General features: G+C 48.2%; 1 protein-coding gene across 1 annotated transcript in view; it reads right to left on the bottom strand.

The window, feature by feature from the left end:
* LOC144937554 (neurobeachin-like) overlaps positions 1-6,941 on the bottom strand; it is a 525,952-nt gene extending 519,011 nt beyond the window's left edge. Inside the window, exon 1 of the mRNA XM_078864832.1 lies at positions 6,224-6,941. Within this exon, the coding sequence (XP_078720958.1) occupies positions 6,224-6,382 (159 nt within the window). The 5' untranslated portion in view covers positions 6,383-6,941. The remainder of the gene's footprint in view (positions 1-6,223) is intronic.
* Between the last annotated feature and the right edge of the window lie 6,270 nt (positions 6,942-13,211).

Genomic DNA, 13,211 nt, shown 5'->3' with positions numbered 1-13,211 from the left:
TACGTTGTCAGCAGGGGGCAGTACAGCAAATTACAACACTGCACAGCCAAATATAAAAGTTAAACCCTCTACCACCCGACAAAGCCAATTGGTAAGGTTTGTCACGTAAATAGAACATGCCAATTCGTTACTAGTACAACACACCTGAGCAAATACACAACATTTACATTGACAATCAACATTTCCAAACATTTTCAATTTGGATGTGCTCTCCAACTGTACTGGTAACGAATTGGCATGTTTTGTCTACGTGACAAACCTTACTAATTTGGCTGTGTCGGGTGGTGGCGGGTTTAACTTATGCTATCTAACCTACAAAAAAACTGTATTATGGATGATATTGGTTACAAAAGCATACGTGTTAAACCGACTGCACATGCAGTCCCCGAGATACGAATTTTCGATTTACAAACATCTGCACTTATGAACGAACCGCCATAAGGTGCTATTATTTTTAACCCTCCAACTTCTAGACGTTCGGTCGTGCTTCCAGACCAGAGTAATCCTGCACGAGTCCCAGCATTACACTTGATGCACAATGTCAGTGAACCGTTCGATTCAAGGTAAGTGTATTTTTTATTCATTTACTAGACACTTTAACTAGGCTTCCTTTTTTGTTGAACCATAACACATTGTATAACACTGACCGTATGTACAATTAAATATTGAGTTCCGAGATGCGAACTAATCGACTTACGAACGGATCTCAGGAACGTAACCCGTCCGTAAGTTGAGGACTGCCTGTACACTTGTGATGTATTATGCCCCAAAAAATATGCTGCCAGAATTCAACAACCAGTACTGACCAGCGTGTGGAGTGCCATGTAGTCAAATAACCCCCATGACCTCCACAGTGTGGCCAAAACCCTAACCGTCCAGCAGCGGCTTTACAAACGGACTGCAGCCGACAGGTACAGCCACACAATGCATGATTCACCATTGCAGTTAAGTATTCAGAAAATGAGCCGCATTCGCAATACCCCCCCCCCATACATCTCAGCCACTCTATTATCGTTATGCGTACCATCACGTTGAACGTAACCTGCATTGCGTATGTAATGCCGTGCAGGCGCAACTCACGCGGACACGCTGGCGTGTGTACGGTGCAATGTATTTGGCAGCGAGGTACACAAGAGGAATCTCGTTTATTTTGCATGCAGAAAAAAACCAGTGAACGGCACCACGTCCGCAGAGCATTAGAACGTGTCTGGCATTAAGAGCGTGGAAACAAACGACGCCTCGTTTGCTTGGCAAGGTCAGCGCGAAATGCTAAGTAGATACGGATGCTATCGTTACCCCCGGAGAAAGCCGATATATACCTTGAGAGAGAGAGAAATGTGCCCCTTATTAGTGAAAGCCGCCGATACTGAACCCTCGAATAAAAGCAAGTGGCGGTGTCAAACGCATGGAACTCGCGGGGTTATCTGTGGAAGGAACAAGACGCGACATCATCCTGTTGTTATTAACGCTGCAGGTGAATGAGACGGATGGCGAGAGAGAGACAAGAGAGAGATGGGGAGGGGGGCTTACGAGCGAGATCGTGCTTCGAGACCCGCAAAACCATCCATCTGCACTGCGGAGTTGCTCATTTCAGAATGCAAACGAGCACACGCGCACAGCGGCATGAGAGTCACGATCACCACCATCAACCACAGAAGAATCAACATCATCATGGTTAGGACGCTGCTGCCCCCCCCACCCACCGCACGACATTAACTCGCCCAGTAACAAGACGACTCCCGCGGTGCGATACCTGCCGTAGTCGTCGTGCATTGGCGAGGCTCGCGCAGCTGCCGGAGATTTCTAAATCGCGTATCTGCGCCCCCCCCCCCCCTACTACCAAAGTTAAGGCACAATGGGGGGGGGGGTAGGTGGACAGCTCCCACGCATCACCCCCACCGCGCCGCGAGGACAGGGAGCAATGGTGAGCGGAGCGCGACAGACACCGCGGCTCGCCGCGTCGAGGCGTTTTGTCACAGCGAGCTCAGAACCCTTTGTTGTTGCCGCATCCGCCGCTGCTGCCGCTATCGATACACCCTGTGATTGTAGCGCTGTGTCAGAATCCGAATGCGTATTCATCCCGCAGGCATCCGGTGAGCTATGAAGATCCTTTTTCACACTAAGTGCGCGCGTAGCGGTTACTGTCGTGTACAAGGTGGTCAAGTTGTATTGTGACCCCCCCCCCCCCCATTTAATTCTTTAAAACAGAAATTGATAGACAAAGGGGGGGGAAAACACATTAGGGGTCAATGAATCGGGTGGGGGGTGGTCAGGAGACATCTGGACCACTACCCTGCACACTGCAGGTGACCCCAGGCAGCACGTGCTGTGGAGCGAAACTGGACTGAGCCAGTGGCCAAACACAGTGGCGCGCACGTGGCACGCACGTGCTGTGGAACAGGTATGGTGTAGACTGTTGAAAGCATACGCGGTTGTAGGTGTGCGTATACTGTAATGTTCATCAACCACCGCAACACCAGTACAAGGATACTCGCATTGGACTCCAGCACATACATCGCAAGCCAAGCAGGGGGACAATGTCAGGCCTGGATAAGTGCTTGCATTGGGGACGCCCACATATCCAAGAGGACGGTGCAGCAAACCCCCAATGCCGTTCTGCTCCCCCCCCCCATCTCACCAATCTCCGCCGACCAGCGTGGTGAAGTATGGTCAAGTAATCCTCACGGCTTGGGGATGCCCTAATCCAGCAGTGGACTGATGAGCAGGGGCTACACATATATGCACACGTCGTCGTGCCATACACTGGTGGATGTGTACTTTCATACTGTGTGTGTGTATGGGGTGGGCGGAAAGACCCTATACCCCTGTTTGAAACGCGCCTCGAGACTAAACAGAACCAAAAAGGGGATTTGGGGACTTTCTGTCCATTTTATAATGTACATCGTCGGCATGGTGTAGTGTAGACAAAGATCCCCCGTATAGCCTGTAACAGACTGTTGGGGCAAGTGCTGTTAGCGAGCACCGATAAAGGCCAGAACGGCACACGATGGGGGTGGCTGGGGCCACAGCAACCACGCCAGGTCGCCTTTGTCTTCCTAGTGGCGATATTTTTACGCACCGCACCAGGTACTCATTTGAGGCTGCGTCGACCTAGGGGAGGCCGGTTCAGATAATCGTCACTGGGCGTCAGCCGTGAGCGGGAATTGAACCCGTGTCACCAGGTTCGTAGCGCAGCAAGCGCTCACCGCTACACTACCGCTCCCCACAGTGTAGACACACACACCACACAACCAGCAGCAGCATCCTCCCGTTGCTCTGCACAGTCGTGAATAATACATTGGGGCCTCGGTGTAGGATCGGGTGATTCGGGTTTCTGTGGGGAAGGTGCCCAATCTATTTTGTGTACATGTATTCGCATTATTTTTTTCCCAGTTACCCAAGTCAAGTAGTGCAACGGTGTTCCATTGGCAGGCAAATCAAACTACAATCCGCACCTTGTGGGCTCATCGCCTATTTAAGTGTGGGCTGGCGCTATGGTGCACAACATTCAACCTTCAAACGCCGTGTTAATGAATGAATCCAATATTCTAAAAATACAATAGCCTAAAGGCATTGAACTGCTGTCACTCAAGCCACAAGTCCAATGCATCCAACACACATCGTCATCTTACACACGACAGTATTGTGTACAATATACAAACAATACAGCGGGCGAGAGGAGGACACGTTGATAAAACGGATCATACATAGCTTTTGGTCAAACAAGAATGACGGAGTTGCAGCCAAGGAAGCGAACGCGTGTGCGGTGTGAGAACGTCCGCCGACGAGATGGAGCGATACAATCAGCTTGCGTGCGGGCGATAGGTGGATCATCACGTCGCCGAAATCGAGAAGGCCTCCCTTCATCTAGCAGTGTATTGATCATGGCTGACGACTGTACAAAGTGGGCAAGATGTCGTGGGTTGGATGCTATGCAAGGCGTCTCCACACGCACATTGAATACAGGACTGCTTGCATTCCGTACAGACGTGGAGTCTACGAGCTTCATCGTCCCAGCTAAGCGCTGGCGGCGGAATGGACAACGGTTTGGATCACAGCTTCATTTCAGCCGGAGCTGACCGGTGCTGAGCTCCGGATGATATGTATTCCCCTCCACCCCACTATCAGGGAATATCTTCCAAAGCGAAATTAATCCCTGGTTTAAATGTGTTGGCTATTCCTGCTGTCTTGATGCAAGTTGATGTCACCATGAACAGGGGGGGGTGCTGTGTATGTGTGACCGGAATCCTATGGGACCAGCTGTCCCAGACCCCAATGCAAATGAGAGAGCCTGAAATCACACACACACACGACCCCACTACCAACAAAAGCCCAATGCCCCATTCACATTGACAATACACAATTATGGTGCACACGAACGAGAATAATAACAGAATGACAGCAGGCACAAAAGAAGAACAATTCTCCTTTATGTGACATATGCCGCACTGCATTTAATACCCTGTGCCACTTACATTATATATAGCAGTTCCATACAACATGACAATGGATTATGCGCATACGTGGCAACACGCGTGCATTAATAGTCCCCTATTCACGATTTGTAACAACGTCGCGTTTCCCATGCAATTGGAAACAAAATGCTGCGATAAAAAAAAACACAAATTTTATATCCGCTGCGCCCACTGACAGCGGCATCAAGGAGTCCGTGCCATTCAACAACCCATTCGAGTCTGGGCCAATGCGCTCCACTAAAACAAACACATCGCGCGGACACAAACACACACGACTTTCGGGCACTATAAGGGATGGCCGCAAGGTGCACCGTTGTAACCACAACAACGCTCCAGTCCGCCTGGATTCCCGAAATTCGCATGGTCACTCTCCACAATGATGCACGTGGGCATTTGCGTGCGCGGCGCTCGTCAATCTCGTATCCGTGCCGGGTGCGCGCATCTATTCAGTGGCTCGAGGTTTCCGTATAGATAGGGGAGATACAAAGACGAAGATCCCCCGTATAGCCCGTGACAGACTGTTGGGGCAAGTGCTGTTAGCGAGCACCGATGAAAACCGGCACTGTGGCACGCGAGGGGGTGGGGTGGCCAGCACCACCTTTGTCTCCCCACCAGCGATGTTTGCACACCGCAGCAGATACTCATTTGAGGCCGAGTCAACCCAAGGGAGGCCCGCGACTGGTCATAATAAGCCTCACTGGTGTTGGTGGTGGCCGTGAGCGGTAATCGAACTCGGGTGGCCGTGAGCGGTAATCGAACTCGGGTGGCCGTGTTCGCAGCGCTAACCGCCGCACCACGACAATCTACGTAATCACACGCAATGTCAGAATTACAGCCGGCATCATCATCGTCACTGTCACATGCATGGTAAACCTCCATACACAGTACTGTGCCCGTGCTCGTCTGCTGCATGTGCCGCGTGGTTGTTGGTCCCTGCCGTTTTCAAGACGCACCCACGAGACGTGTCAGCTGCGTACGGGGCTCGTGTGTAACGCGGGTGGGTGGTGCGAAACGAGCACACGACCAAATCCATAGGACACAATGATCCCACCAACAACAGTGACAATGTATAGTGCCCTACCCAACACGCTCTGCTGGACGTACCGCGCTGGACAGTTATGATGTGTCCGTTATTCGTAGGGAATTCCCTGCGAGCGAATGAATGAATGACTTTTACACGCGAGATGGGCACGCGTGTGTGTGTCAAATATGGAGTAAAGGTGGATGGCGGTGTTATTCACAGTCGTCGGTGAATGAAGGACAGCCGTGATATCAATAGCAGCTCCCTGTACAATGGTCACAGCTACAGCGGGGACTGTAACTCGTCGTGCATGCGCTGTTGGAACACTCTCCAACGCGGGAACTGGCCAAACATCATCACAATGCACGACCGCTCCTGAAAATGAGCAATGATACTCGGCGATCTCTTCCGAGATGAGTAACTACAGAAGAGGGGGGGAGGCGAATAGAAACGTGAAGTGTCCATCACACACATGCGTACCGCGCCTCGCTATATGACACAGAATTTGCAAAACGACACAAAAAGATCCCGAGCCAGAGATGCCCATTGTCACTTGAGTTGTACCGTACTGGTGATGGGGCCGGCGGATGGGCACGGACACATCCAAATCTGCCGCTACGGTATAATTGGAGGAATAACAACGCAACAATAACAACGCAGACACGCGGAGGAGTGTGGGGAGAGAGAGGTATGGGGGGGGGGTGTGAGTACGTGGGAATGAGCTCACCAGGTTGAGCACGGTCTCCACGATGTCGCGGGTGGACACCTCTCCGACCTGGATGAGCCCAATGAGGACACCGAATTTCATCCGCATGTTGCGCAGCGGCAGCGCCGGCGCGAGGCCGCCAGCGGCGGCGGCAGCAGCAGCAGCCTCGGCCGCCGCCATGCCTCGGTGTCTCTCCCCCAGCCTCCCTCCGTGTCTCTCTTGAGTCTCTCTGTCTGTCCGTCTGTGTCCTTCTTCCAATCCTCCTCCCGCTGCTCGTCCTCCTCTTTATGGTTGCGCGCAGCCTCGCGTCACCGTCGTCTCCAGGCTACGAAGCTGTGCGATGTCCGCGCGTCTCGTGTAGGGCTCCTTGCGAGAGTCAGACCACCCTCCCTCGCACTCTCGGTCCCCTCCTCTCTCTCTCTGGATCTCTAATCCAGGCCTCCACGCTGCGGCTTGAATGGTAGTTGGCAGGCAAGGCAGGTGGGTAGGCAGGTCGGTTGGCAGGTAGATGCCAGGGTCGGCTGGGAGGTGTGGCACGGTGGGTGTAACTCGGGGCCGATCCGGCCGGATTTGCCCGTTAGGGCAGAGTGGAGGGAGGGAAGGATGGGCGGTGGTGGTGCTTCTGCTGCTGGTGGTAGCAGTGGTGGTGATGATGTTGATGGGTAGTGGGGGTGGGATGGTGGAGGAGGAGGAGTGTGGGAGGTGCAGGTGCAGCCCTCCCGGCCTTCAGAGCAGCAGGAGAGGAGGCTTGGATGATGTGCGCAGGGAAGATTTTTTTTTCTCTCCCTGCCTCATCCCGCCCACGAATCACGCCTTGTGCAGCTGAAAGCCAATGAGAGATGGAGGCTACAGAGTCGGGGCTGGGGGCTCTTTGTTCTTAAGGATGCCTGTGCCTCGTTAATGTATACGTTATGACACGTGCATTCAGAATGCAAGATGGACCGCAGTGCTAATCCATATGTCATTGCGGATAACGCACGAACTGATTACACACTTCATTATTCGTACACTTGGGTATGTTGCTTTTCATTATTTAATTGAGTCTTTCAAAAGTATTCCAATCGGCTCTTATCCACCTCTCTGTTACGTAATTTTTATCCAAATCAGCCTTCAAAAACTCCCCTCGGAATACATACTCCGGTGTGTTTTACAGCTGTTTACCTCTCAACAAATATCTTGTTAATCATACCTGTTGTACAAATTAATTTTCAGAATAAAACAAACCACTTTAATGTGCTTTAATAAAGATTTAATCTTACATTTAACCTTCTATGGCATGGATCAGAAACAGTTGTTAATGAAAAATGTAATTACATTAAGACAGAAATAGGAACACATAGATGAAATAACATACAGGTTAAGGACATCATTCAAATTGTTAATTTAAAAAAGGTAAGTAGATTTGGACAAGACACATCAATATAAAGGATAATGGCCAATGAACAAGACTGGTGATGGAATAGCAGTCAAAGGACAGAATATACCCCAGAGGACTTTCACTGCAGACATTGTGTTATGAGCTCAATTCATATCCAGATAGCATAACAAAACAGTGAGGTGTGACATTGGCATCCAGCAGTTGATAGATCATGGCTGATAATGATTGAGTATTTTTTGCAAAGAATTGTACATGTACTATCTTTGGGAATATAATAATTACGTTTAAACAATACATATTACAATTAAGTATGCTAATTTCGTACCCCAGCTATTTTGCATGAAATAATTATGTAACAATATATCCGTTTTCACCACGTTATAAAGTGCACTGTTTTCCCCTGTATTGAAAAGCAAAAGTTGGTGGTGCATCTTAGAATCCGGTATGTGTGAGACAAGATTTGTTTAACTTTATTAACACTGGGAACGCAGGTTTTGGGTGTATCTTACTTTCCAGGGAATCTTATAATCTGGAGAATGCAGTCCTCTTCGTTGCAATCATTGCCCTTCCTAACTGTAATACGTAGTAGTTATTTGTAGATAAGTCAATTAAATGAAGTGATAATATACGCATATATATCTTGCTTTTATGCGTTACACCTAATATCAAAACTCAACAGCCTAAGTACCATATGGGCATTTTGGAACATCGTCGAGACTGATGCTGGGAATGATTGTGAAAATTCTGCAATGCTGTGCACATGCAAAAAAATTCAAAGATAAAGCGTTCCCATAACCAAATGAACATTCAGCATGTCTCATCATTGTTGCAGGTCCTGAGCCAATTGTGGAAACTCCATGTGCCTGGACTGGGACCAAGTATAGCCTTAGATTAAGTGGTTCTTAACCTCTACGGCAGCCTTGCACCCCTTTGGTTCTCAACCGTTACAAAAATGTACGTTAATAAATCCATAGGTTTAATGAGACAGGGTAGTTGTACTTACGCGCGCATGCTTAATTCGTGTATTGATGATTTACCTTCTAAAAATTACTGGCATGTCTCGCACCACCAGAAAGGGCATCTCGCAATCTCAGGAGGCGCATGCACCCCATGTTAAGAACCATTGACATTTCACAATGTTTTCCGATTAACACTTTATCCTGGTCCTCCGATTTTAAGAGCTCCAAAAATACATAACGCTTTATAATGGTTCAAACGTGATACTGTAACATTATTATGAATCTTAGAAGCCATTTGGTCAAACAATATCCTCACTGGTGTTGTGCTGAAATATAAGTTTAGTTTGTTTTAACTTTCATTTATCTTTAGAATTCGTATTCAACATGTAAACGCATTAAAGTGAAGTACGTGAATATACAAACAAGGGCCCCCAAAACGAGAACAGCCCCAGGCCCATATTTAACTTAATCTAGCCCTGGCCAGGATTTGAACTCACAACTTTCTACATGTCCGTCAAGCATTCTACAGCAGCATGGTCCGGCGACAGACTCGCACTCACTTACATTCACTCCACAATATGCATGCATAAACTTGTTTGCAGATGAATGGAAAAGGAAATGCAATGATATCCAGTCAAGGCATGCTCCATTCACTCTATCTGCAATCAAAAGGACGTGTTTGAGCTGCTCTCTTGAATGCAGTGCCTTGCATTTCTGAAAGAAAGAAAACCCTGCACAATTTGTATATTGTTGTTTATTGAGAAACTTCTCTTCATGCAACTCTTGTTGAATGTTCCATTGATGACACTCGTGATTAGTTTTTGATACGTTACCTTTCATGCCAGTGGCACTTCAGAGTATTTTACACGTGTTCAGCGACTTACATCTCATCTCAACACATTTGAGGGGGTACCCCCAGTGGTACCTATCCTTGTGGGCAAAAAAGTGATTTAGCACATGGCCTGCAATTGGGCATGGCTGTCCAGTACGGAGCTATGATTGCTCTGAACATCCAAATGTAGTCATTTATGGGTCATTTTCGAAATTTGCTAAAATATTGATCATAAACACCGGCATACAAGTAGCCTACTCATTAGAAATGACGTCACTGCCTCAATTAAATTTCCTCCGTATGCTCCTGCAGGTGGAGCCATAATTTGTATCCTGCGGTATGATTGATGCTGTATATCAGGGGTTATTTGTTGCATTGACTTGAATCTTCGGAAGTGCAATATCGACCCATGGAACATGTTTCACTGTGACCTATGTACAACCTGTGTAGTAGCCACTGTGAAAAGTGTATTGCCTAAACCGTGACTGTTTTCCAGCAGCTAAATCCATTCCCCGAATAAAATTCAGCAAGTGAATATCTCATTTTGATGTTTTGGATTGTGACCAATGGAATACTGTCAACCACTGCAAAAAGTCACGTCAAGAGTTATGCGAAACAAAGGAGATATCTCAAGCAAAAGCTGGGCGAGAGCACAACCCCCACTCACTGACATGCAAAGACAAAGATCCCCCGTATAGCCTTTTTGACGGTTACTGAGCTGCATTGGCTTCCGGTTGCCGCACTAATACATGAGGTCGCACTCATTACACACAAAGTGCTTGCCAAAAATGAACCACGATGCCTTACTGATCTCGTCAAGGAACATAAACCATCACGCGAACCCCAGTCATCCTCGCAGTGGCTTTTGGCTAGTCATTGAACAAAGACGGGCACTGCATTTCACGCTTTCAAATGTGCTTCTGTGGCCGTCTGGAACGCTCTTCCTTCCGATATTAGGAAGCCACTAGAGATGTGCACTAGTCAATCTACGTAGAAAACTAATTTCTTTTATAACTGTTTTGTGTTGTGTTTGTTGTTCTTCCCCCGCATCTCCGATTAGCACGGTTGGCTACGTACGGTGTGAAAGAAGTTCAACATACTGTACATACAACATACTTTTGGGGCAAGTGCTGTTATGGATCACCTATGAAGTCCGGCATGGCACACGAGGGGGTGGGTGGCCAACAACCACGCCCGGCCGCCTTTGTCTCCCCAGTGGCGATGTTTACACACCTCACCAGCTACTCATTTGAGGCCGAGTCGACCTAGGGAAAGCCCAGGACCGGTTCAGATAATCGTCACCGATGTTAGCCGTGAGCGGGAATCGAACTCGGGTCGCCGGGGTTCGTAGCGCAGCGCGCTAACCGTTGCACACGCGGAGACACATACAAAGATAAAGATCCACCGTATAGCCTTAACAAACTGTAGGGGCAAGTGCTGTTAGCGAGCACCTATGAAGGCCGGAAGGGTACACGAGGGGGTGGGTGGCCAGCACTACGCCCGACCACCTTTGTCTCCCCAGTGGCGATGTTTACACCGCACCAGGTACTCATTTCAGGCTGAGTCGAGCTAGGGGAGGCCCAGGACCGGTTCAGATAATCGTCACTATGATGTTGGCCGTGAGCGGGAATCTAACCCGGGTCGCCAAGGTTCATAGCGCAGCGGGCTAACTGCTCCACTGCCACTCCACACACTCACTATGTAACATATTTAGTGACACACTGTTGAACAGTGAACAATGATTAAACCAAAATATAACATCATCACATTGCTGAAGAAAAAAAATCTTCATTCCTATTAGCGTTTATTACATTTTCTTTTTGGCTAAGACTGCATAATGCTTTACAGCACATTTTCATTATGCAATGAATTTTGTTTATTTCCAAGGAACCCCGGTTGGCATTAAAGGTTTTACACGCATAAAAGAAACAGCTCCTAGTGTCACAATTTAAATACTTTTTTTGCGCACCTAATTTGTTGATGCATTAATACCTTTTTTTCTCAAAATATGGTGGTAATGTAGCCACTCAGTGAGCGTTTCTCTTGTTATTTCACCATGTTTCAGCGGTCATGGAATTGCACGATACAATAAATTTCCCCTGCATTAAACTTGTTAACCATGCGTGTAATATTAATTAACTGGGCTGTGCAAGGTGGTGGCAAAAAACACATTCACTGTAAATGTAGAGTCTATGAAAGACTTCTCAATGAACGCTGTTAATTACACTGTGTAACAATTTTTTTTTTATTCCTGGGTAGTAAGCATTATTTCCTAATTTCTCATGCCTCAAAAGTACAGAAAATGGCTATTATTCCCCACAAACTTTGCTTTTGTGACCAGGGCAGTGATATTTTAAATTGACCTATTTTCCAGAACATTCCAGATAGATTCAGTGCTGAGTAAACTTGGAGTAACTTCTGGAACATTTTAGAACTTTCCAGTAATATAAATAGTAGTGTAAATACGCCCACCAGTTCAGTTTAGTTCCAGCTGCCTAAGTGGATACATATGTAATGCGAGCAAGAATAGGGTGGGTGCTGGCCTCCGCGCCACTCACGCGGGCCGGAGTATTGGGGGGTGGAGCCTGGTTGACGGAGCGTGTGGGAGGAGCCACTGCTCACCTCGGCTCCAATGGGAGTCGGGGTGAGCGGGGGCGGAGACGGGGGCAGTACGGGAAGGAGGGGTCAGGGAGGGGTCAGGGTCACGTGATAGGGAAGATATAGGGAGAGAGCCGGAAGAGAGCCGGAAGAGATCTGGGAGTTGGAAGAGAGTGGAAATAGGGGAAAACCACGCTGGGCGGTGGCGGAGGAGTGGCGCCATTTGCCACGTGGTCGGAGTCCACGGCACCGTCGACCAGCGGTGTACGTGGGGTAGCCATAGCTAGCGGAGTGTGAGGAGCTAGCAGAGTGTGAGGAGCTAGCGGAGTGTGAGGAGCTAGTGGAGTGTGAGGAGTTAGTGGAGTGTGTGGGGCACACGGAGCAGCGGTGTGGCTGCGGGGTGTGCGGGGCACACGAAGCGTGCGCGGGGTGCACGGCAGAAGAGGCGCGGGTCCGACCGTGGACGCCGCGGGGTGCGAGACAAGAACCCAATAAAGGACGAACGGAGACCTACATCGCCTGCAGAGTCCTTTATTACACATATCTGCATTTTTCTGAGATGGCATCAAGAGGCTCGAAGCATCCAGGCAGACGCATTTTTCTATGTCTGCGGCCAATAAATCAAGACAAGAGCGAAAAGTACACTGTGGAAGCCTCTGCTAAGATGTGGGAGGCCTACAAGGCATATTTCGGCATGCCTGTCGGGGATCAAGACAAACCCAGGGCACCTCATTTCACCTGCGAGAAATGCAACAAAACTCTGGAAGGTAAGATGAACAATTCTTGCTAGACATTTGACGTTATAAAATTTGTTCAAATTTTTACAATTGTAAAAGTTTTTTTTATTCTTCTTCTTGGTTCTTTCGGTAAAGTCACGTAGAAGGGAAGTAATACAATAATAAAAATAAAACATAATAAAATCAAACAATTCTCACGACGTTTCGGCTACAACGCAAGCTGCCGTTTTCAGGTGAAGAATGAGACACTGCCAAGCTAGGAGCTTATATATAAGCTGAGTTGGAGGTGGAAGAAGAAGAGAGCCTTAAGAAAAGAATGTGCATATCAAGAGGAATTAAATTCCTCTTGATATAAATTAAATTCCTCTTGATATGCATATTTTTTTCTTAAGGCTCTCTTCTTCTTCCACCTCCAACTCAGCTTATATATAAGCTCCTAGCTTGGCAGTGTCTCATTCTTCACCTGAAGACGGCTGCTTGCGTTGTAGCCGAAACGTCGTGAGAA

This window comes from Lampetra fluviatilis, chromosome 19 (genome assembly GCF_964198595.1).
Source record: "Lampetra fluviatilis chromosome 19, kcLamFluv1.1, whole genome shotgun sequence".
Taxonomy (NCBI): domain Eukaryota; kingdom Metazoa; phylum Chordata; class Hyperoartia; order Petromyzontiformes; family Petromyzontidae; genus Lampetra; species Lampetra fluviatilis.
The sequence above is the reverse complement of the archived record's forward strand: the minus strand, read 5'-3'. Positions and strand labels throughout refer to the sequence as shown.